Source organism: Pristis pectinata, chromosome 9, assembly GCF_009764475.1.
Source record: "Pristis pectinata isolate sPriPec2 chromosome 9, sPriPec2.1.pri, whole genome shotgun sequence".
In the NCBI taxonomy this organism is placed as follows: domain Eukaryota; kingdom Metazoa; phylum Chordata; class Chondrichthyes; order Rhinopristiformes; family Pristidae; genus Pristis; species Pristis pectinata.
In genome coordinates this window covers 59095236-59116088 of record NC_067413.1, presented here as the reverse complement: position 1 = coordinate 59116088, position 20853 = coordinate 59095236, and the positions used below count along the sequence as shown (strand labels likewise).

The 20853-nt window shown below is 38.0% G+C and overlaps 1 protein-coding gene across 2 annotated transcripts in view; it reads right to left on the bottom strand.

Annotated features, from left to right (window-relative positions):
* calb1 (calbindin 1) overlaps positions 1 to 20853 on the bottom strand; it is a 46692-nt gene that overhangs the window by 2298 nt on the left and 23541 nt on the right. For both annotated transcript variants that reach the window (XM_052023879.1, XM_052023880.1), the window contains 4 exons: positions 12032 to 12109; positions 1611 to 1666; positions 1479 to 1518; positions 626 to 679 (listed from right to left, as the gene is read on the bottom strand). In XM_052023879.1, the coding sequence (XP_051879839.1) occupies positions 626 to 679; positions 1479 to 1518; positions 1611 to 1666; positions 12032 to 12109 (228 nt within the window). The remainder of the gene's footprint in view (positions 1 to 625; positions 680 to 1478; positions 1519 to 1610; positions 1667 to 12031; positions 12110 to 20853) is intronic.

The window sequence follows — 20853 nt, the reverse complement described above, 5'->3', positions numbered from 1 at the left end:
GATTGCATTTAAGTGTAAAATCTCTGTCACTTGATTGATAACAAGTAGAACAACTTTGTTCTACTCAGCTCATTCACATCCAAAATTGCAGCTTTCACTTCACTCTGCTTCTGCAGCAACACATTGCTTGTCAAACACAAGTGCGCAAACCTCCTCCCCTTGCTACCTTAGTTGATGAATCAGTACAACTTCATAGAGAACAATACACAGAACAAACAAAGAGTAATAAGGGCACAAGATGTGCACTGGGCTGGGGACATAAATGCTTATTATCAAGTGGCTCGATAGCAACTCCATTGGCTCAGTCCTGAAGGACATCGCTGCCATATTTCACCCAATGGCATAAACTTCATGGGGATCTAGAGTCATTGTTGAGGACCTCCAGAGTACTTGCATCTAGCTATACCACTGTACCTTCTCCCAAACCCCCAACCCTCCTGAAGGTGGATCTTTCCTGCCAGTGGGATAGAATGCATGAAGGGTTTGTGAAGGAAGGGTCTGGCATGTTGCCTCTATGGAATAATACTCTCAGTACATTTGTCAGGCTGTTGTATGACTGGTCTGTGGGACAGCACAATCAGACAACTTAGACACTAGCTAAAGTACGACATTTTAGAAAAATTACCTGGTCGTAATAATCAAAGATATCATTGAATTCTTTTGAGGACATATTCACCCCCTAAAGAATGAGAAAAAAAAACTCAGCAATCATATAGCAAGACAGTCAATCAATATGTAACACCTGATTCCAGGATCATTTAAGGCTTCTGAAAATATATGATATGAATGAACCCTTGAAATTGCTGAAGGCAATCTGGAGGTTATTAAGAGACCATTGATGTAGTTAAAACAAATAGTGGAGACACAAGAGACAGCAGATGCTGGAATCTGGAGCAACAAACAATCTGCTGGAGGAACTCAGTGGGTCGAGCAGCATCTGTGAGGGGAAAGGAATTGTCAACATTTTGATCTGAAACGTCAACAATACCTTCCCCTCTCCCACAGATGCTGTTCAACCTACTGAGTTTCTCCAGCAGATTATTTAGTGTGTTAAGAAGGTGAAAGAATAAGTAGTTAGAGAGAGTTATGTTTAAATAGATCACTTTTCTACTGTAGACTGATACTGAGTTGGCTTGAGATTGGTGATGTGTGATTAAATATGCTATGAAGAGCAGACTGCTGCCCACCCTATAGGTAGATACTACAAGACTCCAACAAAAACAAATCAATAAGCAAATTTCTGGCATGACTGAAAATGTGATGAAATTAGGATGACAGTAATAAAAAGAACAACAATTGCAGACAGTTCATGCATATCATATAATCTACAGTTTTATGTGTCATGAAAGGTTGAGGATAAAGGGTTGAATTGTGGAATGTAGTGGCCAAGGTCCTATTTGCCAAAGTGTACAGAACCCCTTATTCTTGTGCATGTTTGATAGATTTTTCCTTTTCAATACAAATATAGTAGTACCTACCTGAAATTTGAGGAGAAAGTTCTCTTTGTCAGGAAGTAACCTATTCAAAAAAGCGCATATGTAGTTTATCTACCTACATTACATAAAGTTCTTTGATTTAAATGAACAAAATGTATATTTAAAATCACATACCTGGCCATTTCGCCCAGTCCCAGCTTTCCATCATTATTTGAATCAAACAATTTGAGCTTAAAAAATAAAAAATGAAAGTTTCCTAAAATGGATCAAATATTTATCCTCTTCAGAAAACATAAATATGTTCAAATTTTCAAAAACAAAATATTGCATTAGGTGATCAAGGGTTTTCCTGTCATAAGAGCACAATCAGCGGATAAAGAAATTAATCAATGATAGTTTGATATTTAAAATTTATGTTATAGTCATTTACATCTCAATGAACCAGTATGTTTATAACAAATTATTCCATTTGACAATTTCCTATCCTTGTTCAACCTCCAATTTATTAATTCCAGGTCACAATTGCATTAAACCAAAATACAAACTACTGGAAGAACTCAGCGGGTAAGGCGGCATCTGTAGGGGGAAACAGACAGGTGACTTTTCGGGTTGAGACCCTTCATCTGGTCCAGGCTGTCCATTTCCATCTACAGATGCAGTCTAACCCGGTAAGTTCCTCCAGTAGTTTATCGTTTGATCCATATTCCAGCATCTGCAGTCTCTTTTTGCATCACTTGTGTGCGCAGTTGGTAGCACGTTTATGCCTAGTGAGACATTGATCTCAATACAATGTTTATGGCTGGCATATGGTATGCAGCAGGAAGAATATAGTCTTGCTATAGATCTGTACAAGATGCCAGCACACATGGATTAACTTTTAAATACCAATTTTTAAATTGCTTTGCATATTCCACCATCTGTCATTGAATTTTTGCCAAATAACTGCTTTGTTTTGGTACCCCAGCCAAAAATGAGGTGGTTGGGGGAGCAGGTGCTGGGGAAGAGACATAATTCATCTAGAAGATATGAAATAGGAGCAGGTATAGGCAATTCCTACTTAAGCCATGACATAAAATCATGACCAATCTGATCTTGGCCTCAACTCCCTTTTCCTGTCCGATCATTAAACCCTCTATTCCCGTGTTCCAAAAATCTATCTCATCCTTGATCACCCAATATTTAATTACACAGCATCACAACTTCGAGGAAGTAAATTCTGAATATTCACAACCCTATGAGAAAAAAATTTCTCTTCAACCCTTAAGTGGTCTTAAGTGATTGACCCTTTTTCCTGAGACTCCTCTGGTACTTAATTTCCACCGCTAGGGGAAACATCCTTCAGGGAGCTGAGAATCCAATCTTCTCAATTTTTCCTTAAAGACAACCCCATCCTAGGAATCAGTGAACTGTTTTCCAACAAGATTAAACTGTATGCAGTAATCCAGGTGTCATTTCATCAATCCATGGACAGTTTTTCTATGATTTCATTATGCCTCTGCTCCACCTAAATAGACTAACTTCATGGCTGGCAGATAAATTGAGTTGGATATACTTGGCATTCATTGACTAACTGTCAACTAGCTTGTGGGTATCAGTCATGTACAAATAATATCTGGGAAAAAAAGCCATCAGAGGAGGTGTGAGCACATAGTCTCCAGGAGATGACTAGCGCACTGAAAAAAGGATGTACGTGCATTTTCCTTTACATTCTATCAGTCCTAGTTCCTGCATGGAAATCATATTTCCATGAGTCCAAAATTCACAAAAAAATGCCACTTCTATTTTAGTTCATATCAGATAAAGAGGCATAAGTATTGATGGTAAATTGATTAATAGGTTACACCACAGAGAATATTTTGAGAGTATTTATCCCAGAAATCAAATAGGGGTAAATTTGTGGCATGGAGCTAATAACCAAGTTGAGGGTCCACATGGCAGAATGTACAGCAAGCTGGCTACAAAACATTGTGTATTTTTTCACATTCCTATTATCTATAACTCCCAGTTTAGTGTCTCCACAAATTTTGATTCCAGAATTCAAATTATCAATGTGTTTTGGCAGGATAAGAAGAATCTGTGGGCAGTGGTGTAAATGATAGTACAGGTACATAAATCACCAAAGGTATTGAAACAGGTTATTAAGACCATTAAAAAAAAGGCAGTTCATTTCTGGAGAGGTTGAACTCAAACAACAGATAAGTTATGTTAAATATATTGAATATATTTGGAGTTCTGTGAACATTCTTATCTCCATATTCTAAAAAGGATACCGAGACATTGGAGAAGTTGCCAGAAAGATATATGTGAAACAAGTAGTTGCAGCAAGTAGCATAGATGTACTGTATTTATAAGGAAGTTAGAACAATACAGAAAGCACACAAATCTGGAGTAGAAGAGCATTCGAAAAGAGTTTGATGAAGGGATGCAGGAAGAGTGTTCTGGGGAGCACAGAACAGTTGAGTCAAAAGGCTTGTTTCTATGTTCTAGACTCAACAGTAACATCTGATAGAACACCCAATCTCAGCAGAAACGTTTAGTCTATTCATTGCCAGACAATTTGTGAAATACTGTCTTTACTTTGGAGAGATTCAATTATGAAATAGTGTCTGGGAAGAGTTGAAGAGAATGTGGGGAGAATAAAGAAAAATGGGATCAATGTATGATTAGTGTAACAAATGAGTGGTCAATGGTCAGTGTGGAACTGATGAGTTGATGGCCCTGTTTCCATGCTGTATCTCTCCATGATTGTAAGATCATAGTTGTTCTGATTGCACCATCAACTCCACATACCTGCATATTTTCATACATTTTCTTTTGACACAGGAGACCATTTGACACATCAAGTTTATCGCATTAATGCTGATCCCCAACATACTTCCCAAGATCCCAGTACTCCTTCATACTCTTGCTTATAAAGAAGCTATCTTTCTCTGCCTTAAGAATATTCAAAGACTCTGTTTCCACTGCCTTTTGAGGAAGAGAATTGGAAAGACTAATGATCTCTTAAGAGAGTAAATCACAGTCCATCTCTGACAAAAATGGTGACACCTTATTTTTAATCAGTGATCACCAGTTCCCACATGAGCAAACATCCTCCTCAAAATCACCCTGCTAAGATATCTCATGGTTTCTACACGTTTCAATCAAATTGCCTCTCGCACTTCTGAACTCCAGCAGATGCAAGTCTAGAGACACAGACTGCAGATGCTGGAGTCTGGAGTAACTGACAATCTGCTGGAGGAACTCAGCAGGTCGAGCATCATCTGTGGGAGGAAAGGAACTGTCAACATTTCGGTTGAGAGTGGAAAGGTGAGATGGCCAGTATAAAGAGGAGAAGGAGTGGTGAGACAGGAGTCCGAAGTGGTTGGTGAACTGAGGAGGGGTGAGAAATGGCAGGCAGGTTGCGCCAGATAGGGGAGGGGAGCGGGGGTGGAGTTGGGAGATAGTGGCAGGTGAATGAGAGATAGAGGAAGGCAAAGAAACAGAAAAAAATTGAGAGGCAGATGGAGCAAGGTGGGGGGGGGGGTGGTGGTGGGGAGTGAAGTGTTAAGGCCGGAGACAGCTGCCAGAGGGGGGATAAGCAGGAACACAAAGATACAAATCTAATATGTCCAACTTTTTGAGATAACCCAACCCATTCTGGGAATTGGTTGAGTAAACCTCTGAACTGCTTCCATTGCAGTAACATCCTTCCTTAAGGAAACTAATACAGCACACAGGACTCCAGGTGTGGACTCATCAATGCCTTATGTAACTGAAGTGTAACCACCCTAGTTCAATTCCTCTTGCAGTAAATAATTACATCTATTAGCTTTCCTAATTACTTGGTGCAATTGCATACTAGGCTTTTGTAAGTTATGCACTAGGACACCTAGATCTCTCTACATCACAGAGCTCTGCAATGCCTCACCATTTAGATAACATACTTATTTTGTATTCTTTCTGCTAAAATGGACAATTTCACAATTCCCCACATTGCCAGATCTTTGACCACTTATTTAACCTATTTATATTCATTTGTAGCCTCCTTATGTTTTCTTTGCAACCTACTTTTCTACCTATCTATGCATCACCATCATACTTAGCAACCATACCTTTGAACCCTCCATCCAAGTTATTTATATAAATCGTAAAAAGCACCAATCCCTCTGGCACATCTCTCATCAAATCTCGCCAACCAGAAAATTAATTATGTCTGCTCGCTGTTTCTTATTAGCCAACTAATTTTCTATCCATTCCTATGGTACCTTCTACAGCATGAGCTACTATTTTCCATGTTAACCTTTGCTGCAGCACATTAGCAAATGCCTTTTGGAAATCCACGTATAATACACCTACTGCTTCCCTTTTATCGACAGCACATGTCACTTCTCCAATAAGCATGATTTCTCTTTCACAAAACCATGTTGACTTTGCTTCATTACCTTGAATCTTCTAGGTGCCTTGCTCTTCAATAATAGCTTGAAAATGATGAAAATACCATTAAAGATACATTGAATGGCAAGTTGTTTTGATGCCCTTTTTAGGTAAGGAGCTATTGGAACTAAAGGAGCAGTACAGGGCAGGTTTGTTTTACACAGAGCGCTGTAGGTGTCTGGAACACGCTGCCAGGGTGGTGGTGGAAACAGACATGATAGTGGAGTTTAAGAGGCATTTAGACATGAACATTTATGGAATGGGAGGATACGGATTACATGCAGGGAGATGGGATTAGTTTAATTTGGCATCATGACAGCACAGATATCATGTACCAAAGGGCCTGTTCCTGTGTTCTATGTTCTATGTTCCATTTGAGAATCAGAATCAATGGTGACATAACTTAAAAACTGTCTCTTAAAGCAACCAGAGCAGTGTTAGTGATCTTTTAACTCTCAACAATGTTAAACCCTGCTGCCAAGTGTCCAGAAACTGGATCTTAAGTTCAATGAAATCTTGCAATTCATTTCCCTCTCCCTTAGAAAATTCTCATTGAATTTTTTGAAGAATGGGGACAAGTGCTACTAAATGACTTTCTTAGCTTCCTCGAATGACATTTCATGGTCTACAATAAAGCAATGTTGAGAACTTCATTGTGTCTCACATACACTGTAGAGGAAAGTTTTTTTTTCCCTGAGTAGGGGTTATTACATGATAACAAAGTTACATGTCTTACCTTGCAAAGAACAGCTTGCTCAATGAACGTGAAATATTTTCCATGTATTCCAATAAAACCAAGTAGCATTGATCAAAGAAATGATGATCAAGTTTGGATTCAGAATTGATCAAAGACGTGTAGTATTTCTCTCTGAATTTCCAGATTCTTGTTTGTGAATTTTGGTTGGGACAGTCAACAGAATCTTTTTGATATTTTCATCTGACTTTTCTGTTGCAAGAGACTTTACTTGGTAACAAATCTCTTGGATTATCTTTGGTATCAAGATATTTGGTCTCCTAGTGAATTATAACATTTTCTCAGTTTCATGCTCCCTCATGGAAGAATTTAAGCACAGATATTGTAGTGCAGTCGGCTATCTTTGTTAGAGTTACTGAGCCTAAACCCGAAGATCCTAATTGTATATTTTTTTTCTTTTACTCTGCTCTACCTGTTCATTCCACAGGAGCAACATCCCATCTGTATCCTTCAAAGAATCCTCCTTTCTTTCATAATTATCATTCTCAAATGTCACAGTAATGGCAATTATATATCAAATGAAGGTGATCTGAATGCTACGACAGGATAGTGCAGATATCAACTCAGGCATGGATAATCTAGGTCAGTAGAAAAGTAAGAAACTGCTGACCTAAAGTTTACCTGAGGCAGATATGAAGATAGCCTTGTGTCACTTTCTGCTTTAGTAGGATTGATTAGCAATTAAAACCACAGCAGACATCATCCTACTTTTCTAAAGTTGAAGTTGGGCCAATCAGAACCACTGCCAGCAACTAACAACTGATTACCCTGAGCAATTAATTCTCCATTTCTAGAAATTTGCATAAATTCAGGTTCATAATCTCCACTGTGCTGAGATTAAATGGTGTATGTCTGCATTGGTATATATTCATTCTTGAACTGAAAATTAAACTGTTCAGTTTCTTAAAGTTTAAAGAAATTGATATTTTTGACATGCCGCTTCTGATTTAATAAGCTGTATGGTTCACATCAGACCCAAAGCCTCTGCCTACCCCATCCTCTATTCCCATCCCAATCTATGTAGTTTAAGAATCTCTGCTTTAGACTCAGAGCAAAGTACTGTGATACAAATTAGGTGAACTCAGGAAGAAATACAAACAAAATCATTGGAAGAGAGCAAAGTAAACTCTCATTATCAACCTTTTTGAAAAATGGGTATGAGTGATATATTTTGCTTATCCCATGGCTCAATGTTTTCAGAACTTGAATAAAACAATCAAATGTTCATGGCAAATTATACTTTGCAATAGAGGAAGTTGACCAATATGGATAAGAGGTAGACATTTAGATGTAACATTTTTAATTAATTAATAGAAAAAAAAAGTAAATATTTAGTCATAGTAATGCATGCTATCCTAGACAGCATCAATACAAATGGAGGCATTTATTGAGAACCGTTAACATAAACTTTTAAAAGCAGAAATAAAAACACTCATCTACATTATTAATTTTAATATTATCTGGAACACAAGGCCTAAATAATTAATGAAACAGATTAATTAACATTATACATGCTTCAAAGGCTATAGTTTCAATGAATAAAGGACATGGAAGTGAACATATGGTGGTCACTCTGAGATGTGCTTCGACCAATGTATGAACAATTCATGTGGATGTAAGATATTGGTCCACGAGGATCCCAACCCCTAATATGTATCAGTTTGTAGGATTTCCAGCTGCTGAATTACCGTCATGAAATACCTAGAGTTGCATATCCACTGTGGTACATAGGTTACCAATTGGTGGGATGGATGGATGAATGATATTAGTGGAGACTGTTTTAAGTAGGAATTATACATGTTCTGATTGTGGTTATACAGTCTGCCTACACCCATCAAAAAATAAACAAATCACAGTTGCTGGAAATCTGAAACAAACAAATGCTGCAACTCACAACAGGTCAGGCAGCATCTATGGAGAAACAGAGTTAATGTTTCAAGCCTGACTTGCTTTCAGTATTTTCTGTTTTTGTTTCACATACACAAGGGTTAGCCTATTAAGAGCATTGGTAAGATTTTTAGCAATGTAAGGTTGATTTTGGCAGCTTAGATAATGTCAAAGGATGCCCAAGAAAAAATGGGAGTTTAATTAAGGTCTGTTTCATTATGCCCAGAAAAATAATTTTCTCCCTGGAGAAGGTTGTGTGCAGAAATGGCAAAATTAGAGTACTACAGGAGTTAACGGATAATAGAAATGTCAACGATGATGTAACTATGCTAACAAACAGCACCACACAGGTGGTTGTGGGGACAATCTCAAAGAAATTGGTCCCTAAAGACTACACAGTGTTTTCATGCTCTGATTAGAAATTATCTGCAGGGTTGGAGAGGCAGTGTATTCAATGCCTGAATCCTGAAGATCTCATCAGTTCACTGATGGAGCAGTCATCACTGTTAATCGTTAACCAGGGAATATTGATTAGAGTTCCAATTTGCATTATGTAGAGTTCATGAATTACAAGGATCAATTAAAGCAGCAGAGAGAAAAAAAATTTGGAAGAATCTCATCACATTCACTCCAACACCACATGTGCTTTGTGATGTGGGATGTATATGATAACTTGCCATGAAATTTTTGTATGGAAGTTCATATTTAATAAGGAGGTCAAACCAAACATACTTATTTCTGAGATTTAAACTATTAAAGAGGAAAGGAAGAAATTTCTATTTATAGTACATTTCACACCTCATGAAACACCAAATCACCTTAATTTTGGAGTAATGTACTTTTTGAAATCTAGTCTCCAATTTTGTTCAATGGAAAGTAGTAAATAAATACAAATTTCTCTTCAAAATCTGGACCATGGTTACCTCCGTTCTAACATTACTGCTTCTCCTACCCCTTCAAGTATTGCCTCAAGTATTGTTTAACCATGCCCTGTCAAGGTCCCTTTATAGGGTAACATTGTGCAGTATATTGTTACATTTTATCTCACCTTCACCGGTATGTACCGCAAGGCTCTTTTATCAGTCCCATTATTCACATGATTTTAATGTATAAATACAGAAAACAGATTATTTCCAACACCACTTTGCCTATAAGGAACCTAATTGGACTATGTAATTTTGGATGTTTCTTGTATAATTTTCCAACCAGTTAAGGTCGGGCCCAAGTTTCATGATTTATTTCCCTGAGAGAACCAAGTTGGAAAGTTTACTGCAAAAATAATATTTCTGCTAATTATCAGTAATGCTCATTTATTAACTTTGTGTTGACATACAAAGAATTGAAAGCTAATCTCTTGTTCTGCTTAATAACTATTATTTTCTGTAAATAGTTTCATGTTTTGAAGTTGATAAGCAATTGTCTGAGGTATTCATTTAGTTTTTTAGCTATATCTTTGAAGCTGGTTTCCTAGAGGAGCAGGCTGTACCATTTCTTATTGGACACTTGGGTGGGTCAGTTATTCTTCATTTTTTTTCCACTTGTGTTTATATGTCCATTGTCAAATGCCAATGATGTAAAGATTAGTACAGGCTGATATCTAGTGTGAAAATGCTGAACTAATTTTTTATTCAATCAAAAAGTTATCATCTTTAAGATGGGTGAATGTGTTTATTTTTTGCTTGCTTTCTGAATTACTTATGGTTTGTAAACATGGATATTTTTCATGAAGTGAATTCCTCATATGATTATAAAACCATAAATTTAGGAGCAGAATTAGGCCATTCAGCCCATTGAGTCTGCTCCACCATTCAATCATGGCTGATTTTTTTAACCCCATTCTCCCGCCTTCTCCTCATAAACTTTAACTCCTTCACCAATCAAGACCCTATCAATCTCTGCCTTAAATACACCCAATGGCTTGGCCCCCACTGCCCTCTGTGGCAACAAATTCCACAGATTCACCACTATCTGGCTGAAGAAATTCCTCCTCATCTCACGTCCCTTAATTCTGAGGCTGCCCCCTCGGATTCTAGACTCTCCTACTGATGGAAACATCCTCTCCACATCCACTCTATCCAGGCCTTTCAGTATTCGGTATGTTTCAATGAGACTCCCTTCCCCCCCCCCCCCCCCCCCCCACATTCTTCTGAACTCCATCAAGTACAGGCCCAGAGCCATCAAACTCTCCTAATACAGTAAGCTTTTCATTCCTGGGATCATTCTCGTGAACCTTCTCTGGACCCTCTCCAAGACCAGCACATCCTTCCTTACATATGGGGCGCAGAATTGCTCATAATATTCCAAATATGGTCTGACCAGCTTCAGCAGTACATCATTGTTTTTATGTTCTAGTCCTCTCAAAATCAATGCTGACATTTCATTTACCTTCTTTACTACCGTATTGATAGATACAGATATTGATAGGATGCAGAGCTGGGCTGACAAGTGGCAGATGGTCTTCAATCCGGAGAAGTGTGAGGTGGTACACTTTGGAAGGACAAACTCCAAGGTGGAGTACAAGGTCAATGGCAGGATTCTGGGCAGTGTGGAGGAGCAGAGGGATCTGGGGGCTTCATATCCACAGATCACTGAAAGTTGCCTCACAGGTGGATAGGGTAGTTAAGAAAGCTTATGGGATGTTAGCTTTCATAAGTCGTGGGATCGAGTTTAAGAGCCATGAAGTAATGATGCAGCTTTACAAAACTCTGGTTAGACCACACTTAGAGTACTGTGTCCAGTTCTGGTCACCTCATTATAGGAAGGATGTGGAAGTGTTGGAAATGGTGCAGAGGAGATTTACCAGGATGCTGCCTGGATTAGAGAGTATGGATTATGAGGAGAGACTAAAGGAGCTGGGGCTTTACTCATTGGAGAGAAGGAAGATGAGGGGAGACATGATAGAGATATACAAAATATTAAGAGGAATAGAGTGGACAGCCAGCGCCTCTTTCCCAGGGCACCAATGCTCAGTACAAGAGGACATGGCTTTAAGGTAATGGGTGGGAAGTTCAAGGGAGATGTCAGAAGGAGGTTTTTCACCCAGAGAGTGGTTGGTGCATGGAATGCGCTGCCTGGGGTGGTGGTGGTGGAGGCTGATACGTTGGTCAAGTTCAAGAGATTGTTAGATAAGTATATGGAGGAATTTAAAATAGAGGGATATGCGGGAGGAAGGGGTTAGATAGCCTTAGGTGTAGTTTGAAGGTCAGCACAACATGGTGGGCCGAAGGGCCTGTATTGTGCCGTATTGTTCTATGGTTCTATGGTACTATCGTGTTAACCTACAAGTTAACCTTAAGGGAATCCTAAACTAGGATTCCCAAGTCCCTTTGCACCTGGATTCTCATCTTGTTAAACTGCTGTGAATTTCCACTGTGATTGCTATTAATTCTATAATTAATATTGTTATAGCATCGATTTTTATTTGCTAAATATCAAAATTCATGCTAATTACAAAAGCCATTCCACAGAGGTTTCATAACAAATTATAATGTTTTCAGTAAACTTTTGCAGTAGCAAACTATTAGGATTTTACTCTTACCGTAGTCAGGGTATACTCCTCCAGTTTCACTTCATCAAAGGGCCTATTTGCTTTCTTGAGTAAATCTCGAAGAAAACTCTGTTCAGGAAAATTGTAGCAAAACTTTAGGATATTGTTTGTGGATTCCAATAGCATCATTCGTAAGGGTTTCAGTAACTCATTGTACAATGTCAAATTCCTTAGATATAACATTAAAAATATTGTTAAAACTTACTTTGATGATTCTATAATCAGGTTAAAGCAATATGCATAATTGCTTTTTTACATAACAGATTCCAGGATGATTTGATTACAGTCTATATTAAATCTTGGAAGATTATATCACTGGTTTGTCAAAACTGTGTGAACTCAATTTTGCTACAGGCAGTGTGTATTGTGTTTATCACTTTGAAGGTATTCTGATGCAGAGGAGGTGGATTATAAGTTTTATCTTATTTCTACCATTACTGGTCATGGTGTATCAGTTACTGGATAATGATCTAGTTGTCAAAATATATTTGATATTTGTTAAAAAAAAGGCAAATAGTTTCAGCATGCTATTGGTATTGTACCTGTACCTGGTCTTGCAAGAGATGGAATGCAAGGTAGTTTTTTTCAAAAAAGAGCAAGAACTTTCATTTATACACCACCTTTCACAACCTCAGGATGTTCCAAAGCATTTAAAGTACAGCTGCTACTGGTACATAGCAACCAAATCAACATGTTAAATGATGGCAGGCTCCACTGATAAAACAATGTATTTTACAAGTGTTGCTTGAGGAATAAATAATTTGTTGCACATCTTCAAGATAGTGCCATAGGACTTCTAATATCCACTTGAGAGAGCACAGAGCACCTTGGTTTAATTTCTCATTTGGAAGACAATGAGCCAGATTGTGCTTGAGTCAACCATGCCTTGCATTTCCCACCCACAGGAAGCCTGTGGTTGCACATAGCCACACAATCTCAATGTGCCGTTGGCCTTGCTGCTGCATTCATCCTCAGAAGGAGTGGCAATTAGGCCTCGAGTGCTAGAAACTGAGATCCAGCCCCAGACTGCCTGCCTGTGCTATCTCTGATGATCTTGGACATTTAGAAACATTTGTAACACATTTTGTTTTAATTAAAGATTACACAATTTAAAAATAATACATTTATTTAAAACACACACAAAACTTGGTAAAGTATAATAATAATATTAATTAAAATAAAAGGGAAATAAACAATCTACAGTTTCACTTCCTTTTTAAATGAAAACTGGCAAACATCTGAAAAAGAACACGTATGTACTAGAACTGAGGGGCTAGATGTGACTGGACTCACAGGAACCGCCCCTGTTTTCATTTGCTAAATCGGGAGCACAATGGGAGGTCAAAAATGCTGGAATAACTGCCAAACATCAGCGGGATCTGGCCCAGTATCTCTGGTTGTACTATATTCCCTCAATACTGCAGCAAAGTATAAGCTTATATATATTGCACATAAATCTGGTCCTGAGGCGCATCATCCTACTAGTTTCAGGCTGCCATACATTTTGAACTACCCCACCTCTACTTGGTAACATTTTCTTTGATTATGAGGTTATTTGTTGACAGAACTCCCACACTCCCCAACCTATTCAGAAAGTTCTTCCCAATCAAACATCTTTTCTACTCCACCAAGAAAATTGTGAGATAAAATAGAACTAGAGTCCATCCAGATCATCTTTCACCATCAATGAAAATGATTGGAGCTTAATGGCTTGCTTCTGTGCTGTAAAGGCCCATGATGAGATGTATGCTCCCTAAGAGCTCCCTCACATCCTTCTTCATCAAACATCATCATCACTTCCTTCTGTACCTTGCTCTCTTAATAGGTGCTTATTCAGCTTCCTATTAAACCTCTCCACACTATTTACCTCAACACCTTACTTTGTCATTCACAGGAGGTGCCACGACTGGCATGCTCAGCATTCTAATTGCCCTGAAGGGTGTTGTGATAAACTGGCTTCTTGAATAGCTGCAATCTATTTGGTGAAGGTCTTTCACAGAAGTGTTAGGTAGGGAGCTCCAACATTTTGATCCAGCAATGATGAATGAATAGCAAAACATTCCCAAATCAAGTGGCTATATAATATGGAGGGAGAACTTTGATGCAGTTCTGCCCCCACATGGCTCTTGACTGTCTTATTCTAAGTGGTGGATGCCAACCATTTCCAAGATCCTGTCGAAAAGTGTACTTTTTTTTATATAATAAACAGTTTAGTTTTTTTGTGTTCCAACCAAGGATCTATACATGTTTACTTTAACTTCTGTTGTTTAGTTCAACCCCTTAGAATTAATACAGGCTCCCCAAATCAAGTCAGCCAGGGCATGTTTCAGTTATTCACATGATACCTGGTTCTTTGCTACAGATTATTGCAACAGTTTACCTAATTTTGTTCTGGACATGTGTGTGTAATTAATTTGAGGATTTCATTTAGCTTCAGTTGTTACTTTTACTTCATTTTTAATAGTTGTTCAGCACGTCTGCCTATATTTATGCAGTGGTAATCAGAAAGGTATTTTTAATGTGGTAACAACAATGACTTATAAATGATTAAACTCACCATTTCACCTCTATATTATTTTTTAACTATACTGTAACATCTAATTTGCTTTCATCACTTTCAGGCATTTTTCAGACCAAGCCCTGACTATATTTCAATCTCTGTGTGGTTTGTCCTTTGTAGCTTTGGAGTCAACCCTCTTAATTAACCATATTAATTGCAGACATAGTCACTATTCTTGAAACTTATGGCTCCAGTTATTTTTACATCAAAAATGTTCCAGAACAGACCACTGTGATACCAACTGACAACCTCGCAGGTTAATAACCTCCTGCCTCCCATTAAGCATAGTTCCTCATTGCTGTGTGTTGAACTGATTTGACAAAAAACAAACTGCTGGAAGAACTTAGCAGGTCAAGCAGCATCTGTGGAGGCAAAAAGGATGCTTGATCTTTCAGGCTGAGACCCAGCATCAGGACTGAGGGAGGAGAAGGAAATGTGGTCAGTATATAGAAAGTCAGAGGAGGGGTGGGACAGGAGCTGGGAGATGATAGGTGGAACCAGATGAAGAAGGAAAAAGTGGGCAGATAGAGTCAGGTGGGGGAGGGGGTGGGATGGAAAAGGTGAACAAAGGGAGAACCTGGGTGGGCTGGTGGGAGTGGGAAAGGAACACAGGGGGTTTGGGTTACCTGAAATTTAAAAATTCAATATTCAATGAATTTTCCAGTTCACCCAGGTTCTCTTTATTCATCTTTTTCATCCTTCCCACCATCTGGAGCCATCTGTCCATCATTCCCCTCATCATCTGATTACACTTATCACCTACCACTTTTATATACTAACCCCCCAATCCTGATTCTGAGGTAGGGTCTCAACCTGAAATGTCAACCATCACTTCTGCCTCCATAGATGCTGCTTGACCCATTGAGTTCTCCCAGCAGTTATTTTTGCTCCAGATTCAAGCATCTGTAGTCTCTTGTTTCTCCAGTTCTACACATATCCTTAATTCTCTTCCCTCCATTTCTCCCTTTACTGCAATTAACTGCTCTCAACATTAACCCTGCTTTAACCTGGTCTCAACTTGATCCCATGTGCTGTACTATGAGAGGACACACACATGCATTTGCCATTTTGGAGACAACTTACTGAACAAGGCAACACTAGTGTAAACAATTGATTTACTTGTGACATTTTCCATGGAAAGGAGGAAGGTACAGATGCTGGGAGTCTGAAATAAAAGGACAAAATGCTGAAAATCAAGTCAGGCAGCATTTCTGGAGAGAGTAAAGCATAAGTTATGTTTCAGGCTTTCCAAATGACTGTCCATGGATTTGAAACATTAAATGCTTCAGTATTCTGCTCCTCCTCCCTTATCCTCATTTCCAATAACTTTCCAATTCCTTCCTCTCACCACATTTCCCTGACCCACCCAACACACCCTTCCTTCCTGCTGCTCATGTGAATGAATCCTCTTCTCAGGAACTGCCCCAAAATGTTTTGAAACTTTTATTATCACCCACCTCTTTAAAAAAGACATTTGGCTTTGCAGGTTTTCTCCCATCTCCAGCATCGCATGGAAAATTAAATAGTTATAATCAAGTAGTACTTTGTCATGGTTTTTTCCTTAATTTATGTTTGAGTAAAAAGTGACATATAGGATAGGACTAATTTTATTTAATTTGTGTTTTCTGCAAGAAACAAAGTAAGGCCAAATCATTTAAGATTCATGAATGCATAAGCTATTTTGATGAGATTTTAAATAAGCTGAAATATATCCAATAATAATCTCAATATTTCTGTTATTAACCACCATTATGCTTAAGTGGATCTAAATTCAACTACTGCACCACTGTTAAATAATAATTCTTCTTAGCTTTTCACTGTAAATATTCAGCTATTATTAATTGAAACCATTGATTCCATTAAAATGTGCTATCCCAAAATATTTCTGTCTATTTCTTAAACTAATTTTGATGTACCAACTACAGATGGATAAGGAAGGAAAGCACTCTAAAGTCACTCTAAAAATGTAATCCTGACAATAAGAGAAATATGAAATCACTTTATTCATATTTTGTAGTTTGTTGGCCTCTTTGATAATGAAATGTTTGCTGCCCTCCTGTGGATTAGTTGTATGTTTAGTCATAAATTATAAATCATCCAGGATTTATCTGCAAATCTGTGACAGTGGCATCACTACATAGTCATCCATAATGTGGAAAATGCTTCCTGAATGCAATTCCTGTCCAACATATTTTTGCCATTTTCCCTCTGGCATTCTTTCAGTGTCCCACTCAACTTGTGTTGGGAGATCGTTATGTATGTCAGATGTGGCTCAGTTGGTAGCGCTTTTATCTCTGAAATGGAAAGTTCTGGTAAGGTTTAAGTCCCACCCCACAGACATGAGCACACAGAGAGGTTGATGCTTCAGTGCACTAGAGTTGGAGATGCCATCTTTTATATGAGACACCAAACCAAGATCTCATTTGTTCCTCCAGATGAACTTAAAACAAAATCCTGGCACACTTTCAATGAAGGCCACTGGAGTTGTTCAAGGTGTCCTGGGAAATATTTATCTTTCAACCAACATTATAAAAACAGATTATCTGGTCACAGCCACATTGCTGTATGTATGAGTTTGTTGTGTTTAAATGGGTGTTCAAAAAAATCTTCATTGACTGTAAAGTGAATGGGTTCTGATAGGATGTGAAGAGTATTTTTTTTAAAACAAGTTTAACAAAAAGCATTTATATTGCCTTGGTTTTTGATGATACATTGTATAGCAGCTTAATTGTTATACACCATACTCAAACAATACGAGTTCAAATTCCAATATGGTAAATTGAATGTAAAAATAATCTTATCACTTGTGGGTTGACACCAGTTACACCAACCATGAAATCTGTTGGTTGTCATGAAAATAGTTCAATATGTACTTATGGGAGAATACTAAATAGCTCAGCAATAAAAACCACAAAGTAAATACTATTATAGATTGAATAGCAATAACATTTGATATCTTGAGAAGTTCTGTGATCTTTAGTAGTTTATTTAGCTTTCATTGTCCCACAGCTTGAATTGCAAAGGAGATAGTCAACAACACCTTAGAAAATAGGGTCCATAATTTCTTTTGTAGCAGACCCTCAGGGTCAAGGATGATTTGCTTCCACTCAAGTTCCAGGGTAGCCAATAAGGCCAATGTGAGATCCACAGTTTCTGGTACATGAGAAACAAGAGATACGTGACGGGGTATGAGAGGTGGAGTGGTCTCTAGTATTTTCAATAAGCTTCCGCATATTCCTGATGAAAATATCTTAAGTGAGTACCATTGAGAATGCGCCTCCATTTTGAGCGGGGTAGTTGGGCAGGGAAAGGATACCAAGGTTGATTTGCTTATCATTTCAGTGGAAGGTAGAAGATTTAAAAAGCGATCTGAGGAATAAGTTTCATTTTAAAATCACAGAGAATGGTTGATATCTGGAATGCACTGCCAGAGAAGGTGGTGGAGGAATCAGATACAATTACTATGTTTGAGAGGCATTTAGACTGACACTTAAAAAGACAAGGTATAGAAAGGTATGGGCAAATGAGATTAATAGAGATGGTCAAAAAGATCGGCATGGATGTGATGGGCCAAAAGGCCAATTCTGTGCTGTACAACTCTACAACTTAGAGGATTCTGTGGAGACAATGTTTGTGGTAGGTCTCCAGTGACACAGTTGCCCATTGCAGGTAATCCATGTCTCTGAAGCATACACAGAGGTGCTGCTTGGTAGATTATGAGCTTTATGCCAAGTTTTGGGTCTTGGTCTTCAAACAGTTATTTTTGCAGCCATAGGCTGTGTTGGCACATTGGAAACAGTGGTAAGTTTCATTATCAATGTCTGCCTTCACTGATACTATTCCTTGCATTACCCTTACAGTATGGTGATCACTGTGATTCCGGGCATAGCTCTTCAGTCACTGGGAGGAGACAGCTAAGGAATGCCCTTGCAATGATGTTCCCAGTAACCAACAACAGGGAGAGTTACAGCAATTGGATTGGTTTCCTTTATTAAAGATGGTCATGATTATGACATATCTGGGGTCTGCTCCTTTTTCCAGATCAGGGAGATGAGCCTGTGAATGTGTAAAGTTCACATTCTTTGCAAAGTTTTAGAACTTCAGTGGAGATACCATCCAATCTAGAGGTCCTGTTAGTTTACAATGGACATATGGCCTTTTCAGCTTTGTTTTGGTCTAGACCAGATAGTTTGCTGGTAGATGGAGTGAAGTACATTTGTGTTAAGAATCTCAGTTCAGGAATTCTTTAAACTGCTCCTTCCAGTGGCTACCAACTGCCTCTCTATCCTTGATAAGCTATCCTCTTCTTGGCTCTTATTGGGATGGGCTCTTGGTGTTTGGGCTATAGATGGTCTTGACTATATTAAAGGATCCATGCATATCATGGTTAGTTGGGGGGCTGGGGTGTTGCTGGATTTCCTATGCTCCTTCCAACCAATGTCTGTTCTTTCAAAGTTTATGTGGCATCACAATGGTCATAGGGGACAATCTGCATGATTTTAACTAGTGGGAGAATCATGAACATAGCTACAAGATAAGGTACAGGTAATTTAAACTGAGGTACACAGAGCTTTCTTCCTCTGAGGGTAGTGAATCTCTGGCATTCTCTGCCCCCAAGTATGGAGGCCAGATCATCAGATATATTTAAGATGGAGATAGATAGATATTTGAAAAATAGAGGAATTCAGGGCCATGGGGAGCTGGCACAGATGAGTTGTGACCAGCAGAGATTGGCCATGATCATACTGAATGGCAGGGGCCTGATGGCCTTATCCTGTTCCTACTTTGTGTTCTTGTGTTCAAAATCAATTATCCCATAAGCTGACAGAATAATATGTACCATTTTAGAAATTAATAGTGTATTATCAGGACTAAAAATATTTCAGTAACAAAAAAAAACAGGTGTTGATAGAGTGGAAACATTTTTAGGACTAAGTAATTGTCTAGATCTGATGGAATGGATTTTGGGTCATACTGTTCTTATATAATGGGATCACCATGGAATAACAATTGCTAATTAAACTTGGAAAGTTTTTTTTACATAAAGGGATCCTTACAAGCGAAGATGATAATTGCTGAATGACAAATGGATTTAACTATGGATAATTGTTTTGGAACACATACTGTACTTGATAAACAGACTGCATATACTCATTGATTAATTCAGGGATTAAATTCTTGAATAAATGTCATCAATATTGCATCTGAATTCAATGGTGAGAACATTGACATCAGAACTAGATTAATTAATTTAATCTTTGAATGCAGAAGACAAATAAAATCATGCCTAAAATGAATTATTACAGTAGAAAAACAAAAATTGCTAGAGGTATTCAGTAGGAAGTCATCACTTGATCTACTGAGAAAGGACAACACAGGGCTAACATTTCAGATCAATGTCCTTTTATCAGAACTATAGAATGGTCATCGACTTGAAATCATAATTCAGTTTCTCTTTCCGCCATTGTTACCTGGCCTTTATATTTCCAACATCCACAGTACATTGTTTTGGCATTACTGCTTAAAAGTAATAATTTAGTTCATAGGTAGCTTACAGTCAAATAACATTTATTTTAATGAACTTGTGTAACAGGGCAGGGACATTTGCTAAAGAATACAATCAAGTATTATACAATCTACATATACATAATTGAGCAAAGGGCACAGTAGCCCAGAATTTGTTTCAGTGGTGAAGCAATAGCATTCACTACTGACCTTGAAGAAACCTCTCCTAGTCACTGTGACATGAACCCATAACCTTCACCCACTCTCCACCTATCCAATGTTGTTTGCAATCAGGTGTCAAATATACTATTAGTTAATGTTTAAAGCAGATAAAACTGTCATCAAGCTGTCAGAACAACCAATCATATCAAGTAATTCTCATGGAGAAAAAATAATGCAAGGAAATGGCATATTAATTGATTTTAAATGTATTTTGCATAAAACTAGATAAATATTGGAACAAAATCATGATTTAGATGGATAAAATAATTTAAAACAAAAATCCTCTATTTTTAAATATCTGATGATTCCAAACACAGGAGTTTACAAAGCAGTATTCATAGCTAAGTGCACATTAAAAACTAAACTCAAGTAACAGAAAAGTAATATTTTCATAGTATTTGCAGTGAGACTAGTTTAAAAAAACCTTAAATTCGTCAATTCCAGTGATTCCCCCTCAGAATGCAGACTGTGGAGAAGGACTGACTTACTGACAACAACTTTGGAATTTCTGTGTTAAATTACACTC